General features: G+C 35.8%; 1 protein-coding gene and 1 long non-coding RNA gene across 6 annotated transcripts in view; one reads left to right on the top strand and one right to left on the bottom strand.

Moving 5' to 3' along the window:
- LOC5577768 (serine/threonine-protein phosphatase rdgC) overlaps nucleotides 1–22,391 on the top strand; it is a 229,034-nt gene that overhangs the window by 161,032 nt on the left and 45,611 nt on the right. For all 5 annotated transcript variants that reach the window (XM_001663491.2, XM_021854816.1, XM_021854819.1 and 2 more), the window contains exon 4: nucleotides 12,073–12,200. In XM_001663491.2, coding sequence (XP_001663541.2) covers nucleotides 12,073–12,200 — 128 coding nt within the window. The remainder of the gene's footprint in view (nucleotides 1–12,072; nucleotides 12,201–22,391) is intronic.
- On the bottom strand, nucleotides 2,669–4,121 carry LOC5575467. Its single transcript, XR_002502631.1, has 3 exons — nucleotides 3,739–4,121; nucleotides 3,513–3,650; nucleotides 2,669–2,772 (listed from the first exon to the last, which is right to left on the bottom strand). It is a non-coding gene; the product is annotated as an uncharacterized LOC5575467 (long non-coding RNA).

A 22,391-nucleotide genomic window follows, 5' to 3' on the forward strand; every position in this document is an offset into this window, starting at 1 on the left:
CTAACAAACAAGAGACAAAATATTTTGGATCATTTTTAGGAATCAAGTTCCTTGCGGTATAAGATCACCGTATCATATTAGGATGTTATACATTACTCCAATATTTCTCAATGTCTCAATTATTATTTAAAAAAGGGCCAAAGATTCTCCCGGTGATTCCAGAGGGGGTTTCCGAAAGATTTACTCAAGAAAATCTTCGGTATTCCACTAGCAAACTCATATGAGATCTCTGTATTAATATTAATTTATGAATTATGAATTATGAATTATTCTTCTATTTGTTCTTGTGGAATCTTCCATCAAAATCCTCCAAGAGTAACTAAGGAATTCCTTCAGGAATTCATCAAGAAGTTCGTTCATGAATTCCTCCAAAAGTTTTTTTTTTAGGAATTTCACAAAGAGCTCTTACAGGAATTCTGACAGAAGTTTTTTTTAAAGAATTTCTCCAGGAGTTCCTTCAAGAAAATCTTCAAGGAGTATCTTCAAGAATTCCTCCATGAGCGTTTTCAGAAAATCCTCTAGCAGATCTTTCAGGAAATCCTCCAGAGTTTCCTTCAAAAACTCCTTGAGGAATTCCTCCATGAATTCCTTTGATAATTCTTCATGAATTTCTCCAGGAAATCTTTCAGAAAATCTTCAAGGATTTACTTCAGGAATTCTTTCAGGAGTTACTCCAGAATTTTCTTCCGAAATTCCCCCAGAAATTCTTTCAGGAATTCCTTCAGGAATTACTCCAAGAGTTTCTCTAGGAAACCCCTTAAGAATTGCTCCAGGAGTATCTTAGGGATATCTCCAGGAATTCTTCAGGGATTTCTCCAGGAATTCTACAGGGAGTGCTTTCTGGAATTCCTCCAGGAAATTCAACAGCAATTCCTCCAGGAGTCTTTTGAGGAGTTCTTTCGGGAAAATACTCCAGGTATATCTTCAGGAATTCCTCTAACAATTTCTTCATAAATTACTATTGAAGATCTATAAAGATTTCCTCCTGGGTTCGCTTCAAGAATTGCCCCAGGAGTTCCTTCAGGAATTTTACCAAGAGTTCGTTCAAGAATTACTCCAAGAGAATCTTCAGGAATTTCTTCAGGTGTTCCTCCGGTAATACCCCAAGAGGAATTACTCCGATAGTACCTTCAGGAACCTTTCCAGGAGTATCTCCAGGAATTCATCACGGAGTTCCTTCAGTTATACATTCAGGAGTTCATCCGAGAATTCTTAAAAGAGTTTCTTCTGAGATTAGTCCAGGAGTTCCTTCAGTTTCTCTAGGAGTTTCTTCAGGAATTCCTCCTAGAGTTCGTTTAAAAATCCCTACAGGAGGTTCTTCGGAAATTCCTCCAGGAGTTCCTCCAAGTATTCTTTTGAATATTACTCCAAATATTCCTCCAGGAGTTCCTTCGGGAATTCCTTCAGGATTTACTTCGGGAATTACTCCAAGAGTCCCTTAAGAAATTCCTCCGCGATTCCTCCAAGCGTTTCACAAGAGATTCTTAAAGGAGTTCCGCTAGAGATCCCTTAGGAGTGTTTCCAGGAATTCTCCCTTGAATCCTTTAAAGGATTTCTTCAAGTTCCTCCAGAGATTTTACTTTATGGATTTCTCCAGTTGTTTTTCTAGGAGTTCCTTCAGGAATTCTCCTGAAGTTTCTTCAGGAATTATTCCAGGAATACTTCCAGGAGTTCTTTCAAAGATTTCTCTTAGCATTCTTCCTGAACTATCAGATTTTTTTTTTCAATATTGTATATACGGTTGTTCCGGGTTAGTTTAGGAATCATAAAATGACCATAATGGTCAAACATTTATATAACTTATTTCGACATTTAAGAATACTTAATTAAAACTAACATGGAACATAGAAACTATCAGAATATTTTTTTCAATTTTACGGATTTTCCGGGTTAATTACGGAACCATAAGATGGTCAAAGTGATCAAACATTCATATCACTAAATCCAATATGTTAGAATACTTAATTTTAATCAACAAGGAACATATGAATAATCTTTTTTTTTTTTTTCAATATGGAAAATTTTACAGATGTTCCGGGTTAGTTCCGGAACCATAAAATGGCCGTAATGATCAAACATTCAGCTTACAAAATACGAATTGTAAGAGTACTTCTTTCTAACAAACAAGAGACAAAGGAACTATCAGAAAATATTTTTTTTTTTAAGTTTTTCCATTTTTTCGGATGTTCCGGGTTAGTTCCGGAACCATAAAATGGCCGTAATGGGCAAACATTCAGATTATTAAATACGAATTGTAAGAGTACTTCTTTCTAACAAACAAGAGACAAAGGAACTATCAGAATATATTTTTTTAATATTTCCAATTTTACGGATGTTCCGGGTTCGCTCCGGAACCATAAAATGGCCATAACGGTCAATCATTCATTTCACTAAATCCCCCATGTAAGAATATTTTCATGTGCGGCTTCGCAGCAAAACGTAATCATGACAGTTTATTTTCAGTTCCATTAATTCTACTTGCTGTAAGGAACTCAGGATGGTTCCAGGGCTCTAGGTGGCCAGGGTGAAGTCTCCGGTCAATGGGACCGCCACCAATCGATTCAGCAGCCTTTTTCCGATCTAGAATGGCCAAAATCATTTCCTGGAACCGTTACCCAGCTGAGATATTGCATTTAGTCGCGTTTTGGAGCCCGATTTTCTCACTGTGCGTTGGGTTGCGCTTTGGAGTTGGCGGAGAAACAAAGAATTCATCAACCTGGTCTTCCCTCATAGAGTTGGTGCAGTCACGTAGCACCACCAGAGAACTAGCATCTGTTGGAAATCAAAAGAGAAAAAAAGTATTTTTTAATTACACCAGCTGACCCAGGAGTTCTGGCCACTATACGTTATACATAAGGTCAATAAGTATTAAGCTCTAAAAATTTCAGATTTTTGTTTTGAATTAATTACAGTTGATTGAAATTTAAAAAGCCTAAAGTGCTGCCTCCTTCATATGAACCACATTACTACCCTCTCTCGCATAACATTCCCATATTCTATGGGATTTCCTTTATAAACGGGACTGTTATGCGAGTATGGGCAGATTACTCGGCAACCCTTGGTCGGAAATTATGTACCAGTGCGTTGAGAGACTGCTTTATTGTATAATTCCGCTCCGTACTGCTGTTTAGTCGTCTTCATGTGATTATAAGATGAAGATGCATCGGATTCAAACCTCTATTTTTCAAGAGCACAAATCTAGAGAACTAAACAACCGTTCGTGCTGAAAATTTAATCGATTGGTCATCACCAGCAAATTACCAATCGATCAAGTTTTCAACACAAACGGTTGTTTGGTTATCTACATTTGTGCTCTTGAAAAATCGATCAATTTGGGTTCGATGCATCTTCACCTCAATTCCCGTCAGCTAGTAGTTTTGTTTTATCATCTTGTTGACCAAGAACCAAACAGTTTTCGAAAGCTCGATTGTAGCTTTCGTCAACAAAACCACTAGCCGCCGGGAATAGCTAATCTCTTACATTATTGCACTGGTAACAAAATGAGGACCCACCTGAATGGCGATGGACACAGAGATTGAATGACTCATCTATTTGTGCACCAAGCGTGGGGCCATTCGAACCCCGCAACTGACCAGGAAAACTCGCCTCGCAGTCGTCTATCATTGCTTCGTTTGCCTCCATCTGATGAGCTGAAACAAGCATGACATGTTTTAATGCATCTGTGTCTGATCTGTATCTGATCCGAACAGATAAAATTATTGTTTAAGATATGCTTACCTGGAATGAACGGCAAGATTTTTGAGCGAAACCTAAAACCTAATCACTGCCGAGATGCCGCTCCGAACTTTACGGCGCAGAAACGAAATCAAAACAAGAGTTTGACAGATGGCTGAGAGCAAAGGAGCCGAAAAATAGGTATGCTGATTTTATGTTGCCTTTGCATTCACACTTTGAATGTTCTTCAATTCGGTTTGCATGACGTCATTATTACGTTTGCGTTATAATGCAAGCGAATGAAGAGGAGAGAAATTCAACGTTACCATACCTTCCATCGAGGCTTCGGCAACGCAAAACAGGTTAGCCCTTTATAAATCTATTCGTTTTCTTTATTGCATATTGTCTGTCTCATTCGCAACAAAACGCGCCGCCAACTTTCGAACAGAGTAAAAAATCGTCGCCAGCAAACCAATCAAAGGAGGTGATTTGCCTTTGTGTTGGCAAGACTGGTGAAACGTCAAATGCCATAAAATAAATCGAAAGAGGTGATTTGCCATTGTGTTGGTAAGACTGGTGAAACGTCAAATTCACAGCGGTTGCTTGGCTGGCGACGATTTTGGCGACGGTTTCACCGGCGACGATTACAAATCGTCGCGTCCGATAGGGTGCAAAATTTACAATACTAACAGACTCCGTGTATGGATACGAAAAAGTGTTGCCAAATTTTTAATGTTGAATTCCAAAAATAATTTCAAACCCAATTAAATATTTTAGCAAAATTTGATGGAAAATAGCTATACAAATATATTTTTTAAGCTAAATCAATATCAAAATTTAAGTGCTATGATTTGAAACATATTTCTGTTACTGTTCTTGCCGTTGAATCAACTTTCTGACTTTAAAGAAAAGATTAGTTCGTTCAAAGACAGTAAGATTGACAACACTTTTGGTATGGAAGCAACGGTGCCAAAGTGATTCTTGTTCGATAAAATAAGGCAAAGTTTTTAACTATTTAATCGAATGGTTTCCCAATTATTTGTAGAAAAGCAAGTGTATGAAATGTGAGTAGTGATATTGTGATGTATTCTCGGCTAGTGATGATCACAAAAAGGTGATACAAAGCTGAGTTTTGCCGTGTTCTATGTTCCTCATGGTAAGTGAATGTAAAAATTTAAATGTGAAAAGATTAATTTCGGCACTCTGAAACTTGGACTTGATTGTGGAGTGGAAAATAATATTGTTCATTTGATTTTTTTTTTTGTAGAATTTGTATTTGATACACGGATTGTCTATGTGACATTCGATGCACAAATAGTTCATTGATGAGGAAAAAATATGTCAGTGTCTGTTGATTATGTTAAAACGAAGAAATTTTAGATTTTATTCATAGAGTGCCGGGAATCGGTCCAAGTGCCGAAGTAGTTCTTTACCCTATATATCAATATTTTGCCAATACTGTATGCAGTTGTTTCTTCATGTCTAATTATTACATAGATCACTTCTCTAGAGGTATCCATTTTTGGGGTTAGTTCAAAACAATATTATTTAAATAATTGAAAGGGCTATTTTCATAAGTTATGCGTGGTTAAATAAATTGCGTGCAAAAGTTCATAGGTCTTTTTCAAAAAGTATTATTGAGTCGAAATTATCGATACAACTATGAAAAACAATTATTCTACCATTCCGAAAACATGTGCAAAACTTACTTCAAATAAAGGATGATCAAGTTCTGTTACTGACAGATTTGGCATGGTCAACAAAATCTTTCAGATATTCCTTCAATTTTTTGAATTTTGAATTTTGAAAGAATTCAGTGACCTGGAAGTTATATGAATATCAATGGAGTAGTAGCTGCTTCGAATTCATGAAGAATCCAAGACGAAGATCCTAAAAACACTCTCAAGGTGTTCTTCGTGGTATCTTTAGACTAACCTTTTGATGTAATCTCGAGACAAAGTACTCAAGAAAGAAATTCGTTAAATGATTCATGGCAGAATCTCAAAAGAGTTATACAGTCGACTCTCCACATCTAGATGTTCTACATATCGATAGCTCTCCCTATGCCGATGATTTTTTCCGTCCCTTCATTCTGCATACATTTTCACTCTCCATGCGCTATCTCAATGTGACTTTCATTCCCGATTTTCTCTTTGTATATCTATATGCCCATTATTAAAGGTTACTAGGCTTGATTTAAGGGGTTCTAAACAATTCGCTAAGATAAAATGACGTCTGTTGGTTTTTGATTTTCCTGGTAACGGAGTGATTTTCAATCTAGTATTCATTAAAAATTTGTTTTATGTCTCGATCCCTCCCTATCTCGATGGTCCCTTCGATATCGAGATGCGGAGAGTCGATTGTATAAAGATATATCCCGATGATGTGTCAAGATTAGTATTGAATTAGTTTTAGAACATACTCTTGAAAAAAAATAGGCATTATAGCTGAAATAGTCTGTATAAGGGAATTCAAGAAAACCTTTTTTTAAGGTATATATTGAGAAATTTCCGGGAGAGTCATTCGCGGAATTCTTAGAATGATTCAAATTCTTAAAAAATTAATGGGGAGATTTATAGTTTTTTGCAAATAAACATCTGCTAAAGTTACTCAGATACTGAGGTTTTATCAACAGATAACGTAGATTTGAATAGTTCTTATTCACTGTATTTTTAAAGTGAGACATTTGTTAAAGCTGTTGAATTTGTTAGAACTTATTTCTAAATCAGAACAAATATTTAGTTACTTTTTGTAGGGGTAGGTATTTAAGATTGAGCAGCTAAAGTTTGGATTGGTGGAATCGGTTTTTTCACAAAATCGACATTATTCACTTTAGAATTTTGGTCACACGTGGTCTCATCAGTTATCATAATACCAACTATTTTGAAAATTATGTCAAATTTGATAAAAATTGGATACTTTGGATAAATTTACTAATTGCCAAAAACGGAAAATTTAAAATATGGCTAATGCAAATATTTATTTTCAATTATGTCCCACACCATCCAACTCCATCAAAAAATCGAAAATTATGAAAGGGAGTAAAAAATTCATTATATATTTGCCTCTTATAGGATATTTTAAGTTTGTAAGTCATCAAGCCCGGTAGCACGATGCTATTTAGTATGCCTTTCTTCCATAGAATTAAAAATAAAAGCTTGTTGAATCAGCTTTTTTGGTTTCAATATTTTAGTGTTTATTTATTTTTAACATGTTGTGGAAATCTGTAATGGGATTGATAAGCGGATACGTTTTATAACGGGACAGTTCAATTTAGTGGTTTTCCTTATCTTACTGATCAAATAGTGTGGTATTGTTAGTGCAGCTGAGAGATCAATGGATTAAAAAATGACATCAACTCAATTTTGACGAAAATGCATCGGACTGATTTGCGATTCACGGCCAAATTACTACACTTGTAAACCAGATAATTTGACAAACTTTGAAAATTCAACTCAAAACAGCATTTTATAGATATATTCATTTAAGGGGGGCGATTCTGAAATATGTTGGCCTCAAGAGGGCGAAAGTTTCCGAAATCGTTTTTCATACGAATATTCAAAAAATTCCAGAGAATTGTAACATGTTCATATCTTAATGAAACTTTCGCAATTTGCTTTTCACTACAATATCTTTCCGAGAAAAATATAAAGAAAATTAAAAACACGGTTCATTTTTGAGCTACACGGGGCAGAAATCTGTAGTGGGACTGATATGCGGTTACATCGTGCTAGGGAATGTGGGTTCGATTCCCGCCTCAGGCCGGTAAACTTTTCGTGAGGAATGTTTTCCGACTGTGCCACTGGGCGTTGCATGCTAGTCCGTTGTCTAGTGTGGTGCTTCCTTCAAAGGGCATAAATGCCCACTGGAAGCATTAACGTGTCAGTGTCTTTTTTTTTACATTTCATTATGGGACAATTTGACTTGCTGTTTTTTCCTAATTTTTCCGAACTAATCATATTATCTCATTGATGTAGCTGAAAGAGAATAGAAAGATATGTTGAAACCTGAACTCAACTCAATTTTGTCGAAAATGCAGATGGGACTAACTTGCGATTCACGGCAGTGCAGCTGTTCTGCAGTTATTACTGGATGTATTACTTCCAGAGATTGTATATATTGCAATTGTTCATTACACCACCTGAATTAAACGTGAACCATCATAAAATAAACAAAACAAAACCGATTTCAAGGCCAAATTGCATTTTTAAGTTGATCAAATTAAACTCGTAAGTCAAAGGAAAACAATTTCATCGAATTCATTTCGCAAGAGGACCAAAAGAGTGTTAAAACTTTTCACATTCCCACATTTTTTTCTTGCTCCTATCAAGTTGGGTTGAAATGAGAAAATTGAAAATTGGTCCCATGATTGACGAAGATGATGATGATGACGATGGTGGAAACCGGGTTTTCGCAGCTGGAGAAGCAATAAAACAGAAGGTTAGGCTGCTTACTTATAACCTTTTCCTCCCCGTGGCAAAGCTAGGAGGAAAGCTTTTGAGCCTTTCCGTTCTTATGCTGGCAGAAAGCATTCAAATCGACGGATTTGGACAAATGGCAAAAAATGGACGATTTCTATCGTTTTATAGGGTGATGCGTCAATGTAGCAACCTGCTTTTCGATAATTCAAATAAAGTAAAAAAAGATTTCCGGTGATTCAAATTAAAAACTACAATTATATCATTATATACTAAAAATCCTGAATTCGCTAACATATTCATTACTCTTCAGAGTGAAAATGGCACTTCACCCTACACCATTTACAACCTTATTTGTTGTTTCGTAAATGGCGATAAAAAGCGAGTGTGAAACAGTGGAAATAACCCGATGGCCGGTTTGTTAAATGGTTGTTTTACTTTCTGATAACATGACGGCGATGGCGGAAGCGAAAAAAAAACGCCGGGAAAAGTGCTGAGCACCTGGTTTTCATTTGTCTTTCTCTCAAACGAGGGAGTTTGAGTTTTCGAGTCACTCTGGACTCGGCAAAAGGTTACCGTGGAGAAATTCGAAATATACGAGTTTTTCGACGGCACAGCAGTTTTGGGTTGAGTTACGATTGTGGAAAATTTCCATCGTGGCTGAGGGAGGGGATTTAATGTTAAAACCTATTGATGCGGAATCTAAAAACGATTTGGATAGAAATAAACAATGAAATGATTTGATTGATATTTCTGAGATTACTTTGCATTCATCAGTTAAAATCACTCAGAGCTCGTGAAGCTCAACATCTGTCTACTTCATAGTTTCCCAAACTGTGGGTCGCGACCCCCTGGTGGGTCGTGAGCCCATCTCTGGTGGGTCGCGAAAAAATCATATGTATACAATATGAACTCGACTTTCAAACCTCTTGTGTTTAAGGTGATCTAAAGCTACCAAATTATTTTCATTTCGATTAGAAGTTTTCTTTTTCTTAGTAAAAGCACGATTCACTACTAGTAAGTCACTAGCTATAATCTTGTCTATTACATTTGAAATTTCATCCGATTGATTGTTATTTACCTGTATTTATTTTTATATCCTGTAAATAAATAATATATTAATCTGTCCACAGTACGGAAGGGAGACTTTCTGTCACTACGACAGCCAGAAAGAACACCGCTTGAGTTAGGTAGACATAACATTTATATGTTGAAAAAATTAAAATTCCGAAGTACTGTTCAATGAATTTCACTGCAACAGCTGATTTTTTTTTACTTTTATTGATTATCATACTTTTTTTTTTTTGCTAAAACGTTCAGGGCAGAAGATGAAAAGCATTGCGAATAGCTAACAGGTTGTGCTACTTTTTTCCGAATGTCGGTTCTCGGTATGTCGTTTTTCCGAACTCCAGTTCCCCGAACATCATTTTCGCCTGGTTATCTGATTTGTCCTCTTCTTTATTTTGGAAACTTATGTTTGAATAACTCAAGGAATTATTTTATTGCTTACTTACTTACTTACTGGTCTGAGAGAGAGGAGACAGCTGGCTTAGATTGCGAGCTCCCAAAAGTCAAGGAAATCTGTCACCAACTGTCACTGGGAAACCGGCACATTCGAAGGGTAGAACGTAAGAAAAACCGTCGAAATTCAGGTAAATTCAAATAAAATTTCTAACTGTTTTTCGATGATTTCACATTTTAAAAAGCTGAATACCTATATTTAGTTGTGGGTTGCCAAACTGCTACTGATTCTATGGGGCTCTGCACTGTTTTGATTTTGTATGGGATTTTGCCGTTTACTGGCCTTGTTGTTTACAAATTTTATGGAGGGGTGAAAGAGATAGCATGATTTTTGTGCAAAGCCCCATACATGTATATATTGTGCATTCAGATTAAATTTAGACTGAAGTTCATAAGAAATGAAATACCACCGACCAAAGGTCGCCGAAGTTCGGCGTCGGCATTCCACCCAAGTGCTACGCCGCCAAAGACAATCCTTATGCGTCGGCGAAGCACCAAATTAGAATGCCGACGCCGAACTTCACCGAAGTTTTGACTGCCGAACTTCTAATTGTCACCCGAATTGTCAATACTTTTTAATAACTAACAACAAGAAGTGAATATGATTTTGACCTGGGAGGGAGAAACCAACACAAAATTTCTCTAAGTCACAGTGAGCCGAGATTTTGCTGTCACGAACTGTCACTGTGAGCCCAGATCTTAAACAATATGCAAACATGATAAAAGCGCGTAATTAGCCAAAGCATTTTTTTTTTTCATTTCATCAAAAGTCGCAAAAATCGAATTAGAATCAATTCATGCTCATTCAAAGGTAACGTCACGAAAGTACCGTTTATTCTAATTGAATATAACGTATTGGAATGAGGCTCTTTTAACTGTTTTTACTAAAACTGAAAATTAAACGCATAGAAAACTGTGGCCCTTTTTCAATGTTTGTCCAGAAAGATCGAAGGTACACAACAAATGAAAATTATCAATTTTCGCCAAGCCTGCCTTGATTGTCGTTGGCAAACTGGAGTTATCTTGCAGCATGGGAAAAAAATGTTTCAAATTTCGTGTGTACTATCTGTGCCTCCCTCCCAGATTTTGACCAAAACAAGTTCATCTGACCGTTGTGCACAACTCAAGAATTAAAGAATGAAGTCAAAAAAGGCAAGGAAACATGCCAACTGTCAGTGAGCTGTCTCCTCTCTCTCAGTTACTGGTTAACCATCCTGTCACTGGAGACTATTATCACACTCTTTTGAACAGCATTACTATTCGGGAAAACTGGTCATTCAGGAAAAAGTAGCACAATCGAAAAAAAACATAGCGTATTAAAACATAAGTTGAATTTTGCTTTTTGTTCTGTAAAGTTTAAGTAGCTTCATTCTTACATTTTTTCATGAAATAAATGATCAATTGTCTTGTGATTCAAGTAGTCTTATTTTGTGTTCAGCTCATGAAATTTTGACTAATGTTTTGTCCGAAATTTCTCTTTTCGACTAGTTTTATATTTCGACAGAACAGTTCAAAAGCATTAATCAATATTTGAATGTTTTTAGTTTTGTTATCAACAAATCTAGGTTGATAGGATAAACATTGATACAATTTCGACCTTATTTCTCCTTTGTTGCAAACAGCGCAAACTCTTAATCTAAATCAGGGTTGTTAACGTTAATCAACGATTAACGCCGTTTCGTTAATTCGTTAACGTTAATTGTAACGATTAGCGAATTTTTCGTCATTTTTTCCGAGCCGTTGATTAATGTTAACGTTAACGATTACCGTTGATTTAACGTCAACGACTTGCGTTGTCTCTCGCGTTAATGACTTGGAAACGGAATCAGCATGGAAACGTTCTGTTTACCGATGTAAAGCTATGTGAACTGTGTGATCAACGATTTGGTTAGCGATATTCGTTGACGTTGATTCAACGCATTACGTTGACTTTGACGCTAACAGCCAAGAAAATCATCGCAACGGCGTTGACGTTGATCCGCGACCAAATCAACGTTAACGGCGTTAATCGTTGATTAATGTTAACAACCCTGATCTAAATCGACTTGGTGCATACCCTATACTAAAAACAAACGAAAAATTTCAAATGTTTGAGTTAAAAAATAGTTTCTACGCATTTTCCCATGGTGGGTCGCGAAGAAAACGCTGACCGGCAAGGTGGGTCGCGAGCTCGAAAAGTTTGGGAACCTATGGTCTACTTATCAAAGCATGTTTTCTCCACGGTTGCAGTTCATATCAGTTTTCTCTACATTTGTTGTAGCTCATTCAAGCTCCAGTGAAACCTACCAGAACGATTCATGCTGCGATCAAATGCCTTAACGTCTGGGAAAAAACTTTTCTCTCCCACCTTATTCAGCTTATATATCTTCATGATATCATCAAAAAACTTCTTACCAAAATAGTATACTCAAGTATTCACCATCTGCTCTTCGTACTTCTCTCCCTTTTTATCTTGCAGCGATGAAAGCCGCCATCCTGATCCAGCGCTGGTACAGGCGGTTTCTGGCGCGAATCGAAATCCGCCGCCGGTACACGTGGACAATCTTCCAGAGCATCGAGTATGCCGGCGAGCAGGATCAAGTTCGGGTGAGTTGGTGATGCACAAGAGGAAATGGGCAATGTCTCTGTTAATAGTTTTATACTAATCAAGCTACTAAGAGAAAAAAAAGCCAGTTCGCGAGAGCCGAAACCCCATCTTGTATCGATGTTTTTCGATCGGGCTATAATTTTCAGGGTTTGTTCTCTCATGTAAAAAAGATGTTTTAGGCAGCATCCATTTATTACGTTACGTTGAAATTGGAATTTTTTACCCCCTCCCCTCCTCCATAATGCTTTTTAAATGAAAAATTTTAAATTTCTGTAGGAGCCGTAACGCTTGAGTGTACTCCCCCTCCAACTAGAGCGTTACGTTATTTGTGGATGCCGCCTTTAAAAATTTTCAGATTTTTGTTTTAGGGTGAAGTGGGACACAATAACCCTTAATTTCATGACACAAAACATGTAATATCACTAAAACTGCTAGAACTATAGTAAAAATGTACGGATTAAGTTAAAATTTGGTTTGATTACTCTATGACATATGGTCGGGGTTCTGCTAAACTGCACCAAGTGCCAAAACCATTATTTTTAGATTTTTAACTTTAAAGTCCACTGCGAGATGATCGCGAATGACTCTTTCCAAAATTTTACCGCTCACAAATGACCAACAGGGTCCAATAAGTAAATCAAAATAGAATATTCAAGAAAATCATCATATATTTTCCATGTAATTAGATTTGATTTCGAATTAAGGGGCACTCAGTTCACTCTGGCTGAACAAAAATTGAAGAAAATGGTTTTCAGTGCGGTTTGATTGAACGTGTTTCGTGATTTCCAGCAGTTCAACAAGTTCATGATTCCATATGTGAAGTGGATACCAAAAATGGCACGAAATGCATCATTCCCGATGTACATGTAACTGATTGTGCTCTATTGTTTTAAAAAAGTCACAAAATCTGAAAGTTGATTGATTTTTTATGACTGTCTGTTAGGGACAACGTAAAAAATATTAATCGGGAATCGAACTTGTGTCCTTCGAGTGGTGATTTGGCGTGCTACCTCTCGGGCATTTCGAGCTGTTGAACTGAAAGCGAAAAACTCAAAGCAACCTATGCCCACTCTCATCAAAGAGGCTTGATGGCGAAAACGTCATTTTCTGAACAGCTTAAGTGCACCAAGTGTTATTTTCATTACGGCTCCTGCATGGCTCCATCAACATATTGTATAAAAAGCGAAAGCGAGAGTTTAGCGCATGTTAATATCATTTCTTCATAATAAATCACGATGTTTATATGAATGGTACTCGGTGCGGTGTGGCTGAACAAAATTTCAATAAAAGTAGATCAGCACTACTGAAAAATTAATTTAGTTTTCATAGCCGTTTGCTAACATTGCATGATAAAATCCGTTGGTGTTGTTCCTGTAAGTTGTCCGGGATGGTCATTTTGCAATTTTTTAGGAAGAATTTGTAAAAGTGCGGTTTTAAATCAGAATATTAAATCACCTTCAATTAGAAGCTAAGGTTTATGATTCGCTCTGGTTGGATAGGATTTAAGTGTTACATATCCTGCAAGAGAAAAAAAAATGAACTAACACATCAAAAGACTGTATAAATTATTTGATATTTTTTATGTGGAAAGGTTATCATAATCTGAATCCTCTAGTGAAAATAACTCATTTTTGAACAATTTGGCGCTTGGTGCGGTTTTGCAGAACCCCGACCATATAAACTTCCAACTGCGCGTGGTATTTTGATTCAAAAAAGTTTAAAATCGAAAAAAAAAAGTTTTCCATGAAAAATTTAGATTTCCAAATCGACTTTTTTCTTACTTACCGAATTAGGTAAAAAAAAAGCAGAGTTGCTCGCTGTCACTATCAATGCTTAAAATTTGCTGATTTTACAGGCCGACTGCGATACAATTCGGATCATTCTATATCATATCAACATCATGCTGCCTACTCCATCATCAGTGAATTGATGGCGATAGACTAAGGATATCACTGATAGGTTAATTTTGGCCTTAAATTAAGCAAATAAAATGGCAATTTATCAATACGATGTTTTTCACAGTGCTGCAGGTAGATTTAAACTATGTGTTGGTCACTAAAAAACATTAATAGCATGGATAATTACCACGTGATCACTCATTCTGCAGTGATTACGATTTAGAGTGCGTTGTTGGTTGTCAAATCAAAGTGATATTGATAGTTCGCAAGTTATATTGATAGTTTTAGAGCATCATCCAGCAGCTGATATGATTGATATTAAGCAACTCTGAAAAAAATACGGAGTTGGTGGTCTAATGGATACCGCTTCTGCTACATAAGCAGAAGGTCATGGGTTCAATCCCAGGCCCATCTTTCTCCTCGTAGTTTGCAGTTACATCTTTCACTTGTGTCTATCTTCCAATCATAATCTATCACAGCTGATCTATTGCAGTTCATAGCATTTGCTAGAACAATAGACGGACAGAAACAACTGTTTCCCTACACTTCCATTCTTCCATCATTATAGCACGCCTTTCCTTACGCCTGATGTATAGACAGTCTGCTAACCAAACAGCAAGTCTATCTGCCATTAAACTATACCAGCCCTACACCTTCCCCACTTCCCCTCATTGATCAGCATTCTGACGTGGCAGGCTTTATTGTTGCCTAAAAATATATGATCACATGCACTCATATATACACTGAGGGTATCTGCACATAACATATGTGGAACTCAGAAGTGAAAGCGAGTTGAAAAGTTGTACCCACTTCCAGCTGCTGGCAAGTGGTATATCTAGTATAGAAGACATCGAACTGTCATCACCAATAGTAAACAAAAACATATGATTTGAGCAGTAGACCAGTTGCTGCGAAGATTACAGACATTAAGATCGGGGGACGGTCGACAACGTTGGGAAGCAATGTCTGAAGATAAAACATGTTTACTTTTTCATAAAATGTAATTTTTTTTTGCTGTCGTACTATTTAATATTCATGTTTCATAACAACAGAGTGTGATCGTTTCGGAAATAATATTTTCTATAAAAATAAACTTCCTGTTTCATAACGTGAAAAAGCTTTTGCTTTACAAAATGCTTCCATTCATTCACCTAAAAAATACAATATGCTAGAAACAACACAGATATCTAATACATTAACTAAATTATCTCGGATACGAGTGGTGTAAATCTAATACTAAACTTGTACTATAAATAGTTATTTTCATTCCCTTCGTTGTCACTCTGGATATATGTTATCTTTGGTTCATGTGAATACTATGTAACATTGGGCCAGACCGCAAAATTAGGTGAAAAAAATTTTGATTATGAAGATGATATTTAGAACAAAAATGGCTTAGGCAAAAATGTTACATATGATGAGGACTACATTTTGACATTAACTGACATTAGGGTGGTCCAACAAAATACGGAAATATTTATGCCAACTTTTATGCTTTGCAATTTAACGCTTTTAAGTGTTCTATCAAGTTGATCTTTGTTTAATTTTGAACAACTTTGCCGAAGACGCCAATCTTGTAAGTGTACTGTAGCCGTTCCGAAGGCGTTTTCAATGATGCAGTGTAGGGTGGTCCAAAAATTGATATTTTGCTCATAACTTTTTTATTTCAAATTCTATCAAAATTACGATTTCTACGAAGATCTAGAACTAACTGAAACGTGTATTTTGGTGAAAGAATTAAGTGATTCCATTTATTTGTTTATGAGATATGACCATTTTTATTCCAAAAAATATTATTTTTGTGCAGGATTTGAAAGGTATAACTTAGAGGTTCAAATGGTATATTGTATCTCTGGAGGATATTGGGGGATTTACAGTATAATTTTGATGTGAAAACAAATAGTTTTTACAAATTCATGATTTTGGTTGAAATATTGAACACTACGGCAAAGTTCTAAACATAATTTGAGTGAAAACTGTTCAGCCGAATATTTTTTAGCATATTATACTTATTTATATAATGTTTAAATTCAGATTCCAAACACTTGCGGTTTACGCTGACTTGAAATGCAACTTATAGGCGAAAATCAGACTGAATTGGTGATAAAACCATTAATATCTTCTTCTTCTTGGCATTAACGTCCCCACTGGGACAGAGCCAGCTTCTGAGCTTGGTGTTCTTATGAGCACTTTCACAGTTATTAACTGAGAGCTTTCTTTGCCAAAGTTGCAATTTTCGCATTCGTATATCATGTGGCAGGTACGATGATAATCTATGCCCAGGGAAGTCAAGGAAATTTCCATTACGAAAAGATCCTGGACCGACCGGGAATCGAACCCAGACACCTTCATCATGGTGTTGCTTTGTAGCCGCGGACTCTAACCACTCGGCTAAGGAAAGCCCCGAAAATCTTACAATAAAAGGAGATATTAATATATCTCCTTTTATTGTAAGGTTTTCGCAAAAGTATTGAACAACATTTTGTTTCCAATGTCAATCAATGTGATTATTCTGCCACATATTCCGATCACTGTGATTCATATTCCGTACAGCACGAATAAATCCTATTTATATAAATAATTTAGCATACAAATTAATCTATGCTGGTTTATCTGACATCGAACAAGAAAGTCATTACTACTCCCAGGGTATAAAATAGGTTCAAACGCAATGAATTTGAGTTTCACTTCCACTTCCTGGGAATTTGATGACATATATCGGTGAAATATTTCAACCACCACGCCATACAAAATCCGCGTGTTTGAAATATGATTCTGATTGTTTAATGTTTTAAATCATCAACAAAAATGTTTTGAATCGTTGTATATTTCCAATGAGCAGGCTGTGTATGGTTGAAAGTGATTAAATTGAATTTAAAAAAGAATTATACTATGAAATTGGTAATGCATTTTAGTTTTGTAGAAAAATTACTTTGCAATGGATTACCTGCTTCGCTCTTGTCCACAGTTGATCAGCAGTTTTCTCGTTTTATTTTGTATGGGGAAAGGCATTTAACTTCAAGTTTCTCGTAAATGAAATCAATAGTCAAAAAATATTTGGTAGGCGTGATATCCATCATCATCACACACAATCGTTCGAAAATAGTTTCCAATTTGGAGAAATAATTCGTTAGATGTATTTCGCCATACAAATATTTTAAAATTATACGGTAAACCCCGTTGTTCCCCCTTTTTGAGGTATTGACGTTCGAAAAATATGATTTTTTTTTAATAAAAATGGTCAAATCTCATAAACGATTGAATAGAATAACTTAACTCTTTCCCCGAAATACGCGTTTCAACTAGTTCTAGATCTTTGTAGAATGCGTAATTTTGATAGAAGTGGAAATAAAAAAGTTATGGGCAAAATATTAATTTTTCATTGACCACCCTACCTTGCATCATTGAAAACGCCATAGGAACGGCTACAGTAGACTACCAGGATTGGCGTCTTCGGCAAAGTTGTTCAAAATTAAACAAAGATCAACTTGATAGAACACTCCAAAGCGTTAAATTGCAGAGCATAAAAGTTGGCATAAATATTTCCGTATTTTGTTGGCCCACCCTAATGTCAAAATGTAGTCCTCACCTGAGACGAGACTCGCGAAGACGGTCTTCTTTTTCTGTGATTGCTGAGTTTTTTTCTTATTCCACTTTGTATTTATATCAATTAAGCGCATGCTGTTCAAATCCTCACATGAACCTTTCAGCAAAAAATGATTGAGTTTGCATCACATCGAATCATAAATAGCTGTTTGAGTGAAATTTCATTCCAGCAAACGTAGCAGACATTAGAAATAATTAATCTTCTGCTTAGATTTATCAGCAACTTTCGAAAAAAAAAACTGCTCCCCCGACTGAGGTTTTTAATAACAGTTTACTTTGAACACAATACTTTTCACTTTTCCAGCCATAAAAACGATGGGCTGCATTTGACGTTTCGTGAGAGGGGAATCTGGGCTGCATATGACGTTGATATTTTTCCTCTTCGCGAGTCTCTCTCAGGTCCTCACCATATGTAACATTTTTGCCTAAGCCATTTTTGTTCTAAAAAACCATCTTCATAGTCAAAATATTTTTTTTCATCTAATTTTGCGGTCTGGCCCAAAGTGCAATGTCGATTGATGTATTGGTGGTATAACTCTTTTGACATTTCGATGTCCTTATACCAGCATGCAAATATTAAAGTGGGTGCCACTTTTTGAGCTCGAGTTCCACTTATGTTATGTGGTGTCTGTGTGTCCTGTGGTGTCCCAAGTAGTCATCTGGTTGATTACTTGTGTAAGTGCAGCTGATCTGGCGACACTGGAGTAGCAACCACGGGTGGCAAATCAAACTCAAACTCAAACAACCGAACTAGATCAAAAAACTAAATATTACATTTTATTGGGCAACTCAAGGGCTCTCATTTGAGGTGTAATCTAGGAAATTTTCGATTTTTTTCTGGGTTTGAACACAGTTAGTCATTGCTTCGCTTAGTTTTAAATTTTTGCGTTTGAGAAATATAGGAAAAAATACTTTTAAATTATTACTAAAATGATATTTAGAGCTTACTCTACATTAACAAAACCGGATTACCGGATACTATTTGAAACGAAATAATGTATACTATAAATAAAACAAATGTTATCCATTTTGATTGCCGATATTCAAAAGATTGAACTTAAAAAAAAACTTAAACAACAATTGCCCTAGGTCTATCGCCAGCTTTTCAGGCGAATCCTGACCATATACCTATCCAAACCCACAACTTCTTTGCCCTTATGAGGGTGTCGCTGAGTCGGTGGCCTCTCATCAACATTTCTTTCCCCTATCTCAAGTTACGGTAAAGATGGGCGTGGCCGGAAATAGCATTATTCATGCTTTTGGTATTCTTGTTCAAGATAAGATCAAGTTTTATTCCCCGGTCTTGTTCCTTAAAGCAGTCAGGATGAAATTATCAAAGAGAAACATGAATGATGCTAGTATCCAATCTATGAAGTATATCTTAAATTAACTTCTGAATACTCTATTTTGACAGTATAAAAAATCACTAAATGTTTACATGCGAGAAAAATATTGTTTTTAGAAAATATATATGATTAATTTTAGCTCGATATTTATTCCTTGTCAATCGAACAAAGTTAAAAGACTAAGTACGGCGTTTTGTATCACAACTTGTGGGTCTTCATTCGAAATGTAATCTAGAAACGGTGCAGTTGAAAAATGTCACTTGAATCAACTCCCACATTTTTTGGAAATTTGAGACATGTTTTGATGGGTTCTATTAGAAGGGCCACATGTGTGTGTACCTTATATGATGGTATGTTTGCGAGAGATCATTTTGTGAATAATTAAGATTAGCTTAGTTTGGACTGATTGCACATATGGCTGCTACAAGGCACTCTACTGGTTTTATCTTGAATGGAATTTTGACTTTTACTATCCTTGATGTTTATAAATTTCACGAAAGAGTGAAAAAGCGAGGAAGATTGTTGGAAATTGCATTTTTTTTTTCACGAAAATTAATGGTTATTTTTCAAAAGTTCTCAAAACCAAAAATTCGTGTGCTCTACTGAATTCAAATTACATTTAAAGGGAAACCTCAAAATCTGAGCCAAAAATATTAACATTTAGAGGTGGCGCAAGCGTGTTGAAGGTGAATTTTCAAGTTATAAAAAAGACCTTCAGTGAAGTAAACATAAATTTGTTGTTTTTCAACCGATTTCAAAACTTTTAGCACCATTTTCTTTCAAATTAAAATTATAAAAATTTTGTACAAAATCGAATTTGTCTAAACTCTAAACTTGTCTTGGTTAAAAATACTTTTATCCAAATTTTTCCTCATTTTGCTAAAAAAATTTTTTTTGTTTGACCATAACTTAATTAAAACTCAATCCATTCCGAATCTTTTTACATAATTTTGAAGCAAATTTATTTGTTTTCAAATTGTACATACAACATTTTTTTCTAAAAAATAGTTTTGACTTAGGTATTTAACAAAAACTACCCAAAAACATGATTTTTCAATGAAAAAATCAAATTTCTTTGGATTATTTAAGTTTTTTTTGCCGGAAATAGCTTTTTTTCTATAAAACTTAAATATATAAAGCATCTTGCCTTAATAACGAGTTGAATAGTGCATATATATTTTAACATATGCAAACATAATTTTGTTTAAAAATTATTTGAAAATTGTTGCAATGTCCTTCCCAAAGGCTTAACAAATGAGAAAAATTAGTTTGAGCTTAAGAGACAATATTGAACTGCCAAAATTTTGACAAAACTGGTATTTTTCGTTAAAAAAATAATGTTTTTGTGCAGTTTTTGCTGAATAACTTGGTCAAGACATTTTTTCAGTGAAATGTGATATATGAAAGGTTTGAAAACAATTAAATTAGCTTCAAAAGCATGTAAAAAGATTTGGAATCGGTTGAGTAATCATGAAGTTATGGTCAAACAAAGTTGAAATTTTTAGTGGAATGAGGAAAAATTTGAAATAAATTACTTTTAACCAAAACTTGTTTTGATTTTAGACAAATTTGGTGTTCAACAAAGTTTTCACAAATTTAATTTTGAAGGTATTGATGCTAAAAGTTTTAAAATCGGTTGAAAAACAACAAAGTTATGTGTACTTCACTGAAGGTCATTTTTTATAACCTGAAAATTCAACTTCAAGACGCTTGCGCCACCTCTAAATGTTAATATTTTTGGCTCAGATTTTGAGGTTTCTCTTTTCATGTGATTTGAATTCAGTAGAGCACACGAATTTTTGGTTTTGAGAACTTTTGAAAAATAAGCCGCACCCTACTGTTTACCCTACCTGTTATGAAACAGCTTTATGCGAAATGGGTCACCCCCCGGTTTGGCGCCTTCCTGGCTTTAAAAACACGCATCATGGCCTACTGGACGAACCACTTCGACGAATTGACCTTTTTGGCCACGTCTCGGGTTAAATGCACAGTATTTCGATAGGCCGAAATCGTGAACTTAATTCAGTAGCACTCTTAAACGTGATTATTCTGGAATGGTGTCTTCGGACGAAAATTTTTTTAAAATGTGGCGCATATATTGGCGGTAACTGTTAGTTCGCAACTTTGCCGTAGGCGGCGCTGTAAAATTAAAATTTCTGAAATGACGATCTTTAAATATGGTGTCTTCGGCAAAGATGTAGATAATTTAAATACAAACAACTTTGCCAAAGACACCTAGTCTGTATCTAGTCACATTTCCAAAATATGGAGGTATTTTATGAACGACCCCCAAAAAACAGTTTTTTTTTTAATATTTTGAAAATGTGAAGTTTTCACTAGCAACATTGTTCTACAAAATTGTGCAAACAGTTAAAATGAATCATTTTCTCGAAGACACTAAGCTTCTAAAAGGTAAGGGAAAGGAATTATGGTAATTTGAGTGCAAATATCAGTAACTTTTCGGGGTCGTTTATTTTTTCGGGTGGCAAGTGGTGGCAGTTGAAAACCATTGGGATTGAAAATATCTCATTAGTAGTTTTCAACGTCGATAGTGCCATGATTTTCCACGAGTATCCCTTCAAGTTAACGGGATTTGTATCAGAGTCTATTTAGGCAAGTTTTGATAGTGCCATGATTATCATGGCACTATCGACATTGAAGACTACTTATGAGATATTTTCAATCTCAATGGGTTTCATCTGCCACCACTTGCCACCCGAAAAAATAAACGACCCCGAAAAGTTACTGATATTTGCACTCAAATTACCATAATTCCTTTCCCTTACATTTTAGAAGCTTAGTGTCTTCGAGAAAATGATTCATTTTGACTGTTTACACAATTTTGTAGAACAAAGTTGCTACCGAAAACCTCACGTTTTCAAAATATTCAAGAAAAGCTGTTCTTTGGGGGTCATTCATAAAATACCTCCATATTTTGGATATGTGACTAGATACAGACTAGGTGTCTTTGGCAAAGTTGTTTGTATTTAAATTATCTACAACTTTGCCGAAGACACCATATTTAAAGATCGTCATTTCAGAATTTTTAATTTTACAGCGCCGCCTACGGCAAAGTTGCGAACTAACAGTTACCGCCAATATATGCGCCATATTTTTAGAAAATTTTCGTCCGAAGACACCATTCCAGAAAAATCACGTTTAAGAGTGCAACTGAATTAAGTTCACGATTTCGGCCTATCGAAATACTGTGGAATGGTTCGGGTTATTCCTAAGGTACTGCCTTAACTTCCGCGCCTTTTCTGGGTATTCTGTTTCGGTTCTCTGCGGCTTCCAGTGCGCCGCTCGATGGTCTTCGGCTCCTGGAACGTCTTCACAAGGC

Source organism: Aedes aegypti, chromosome 3, assembly GCF_002204515.2.
Source record: "Aedes aegypti strain LVP_AGWG chromosome 3, AaegL5.0 Primary Assembly, whole genome shotgun sequence".
Classification (NCBI taxonomy): Eukaryota; Metazoa; Arthropoda; class Insecta; order Diptera; family Culicidae; genus Aedes; species Aedes aegypti.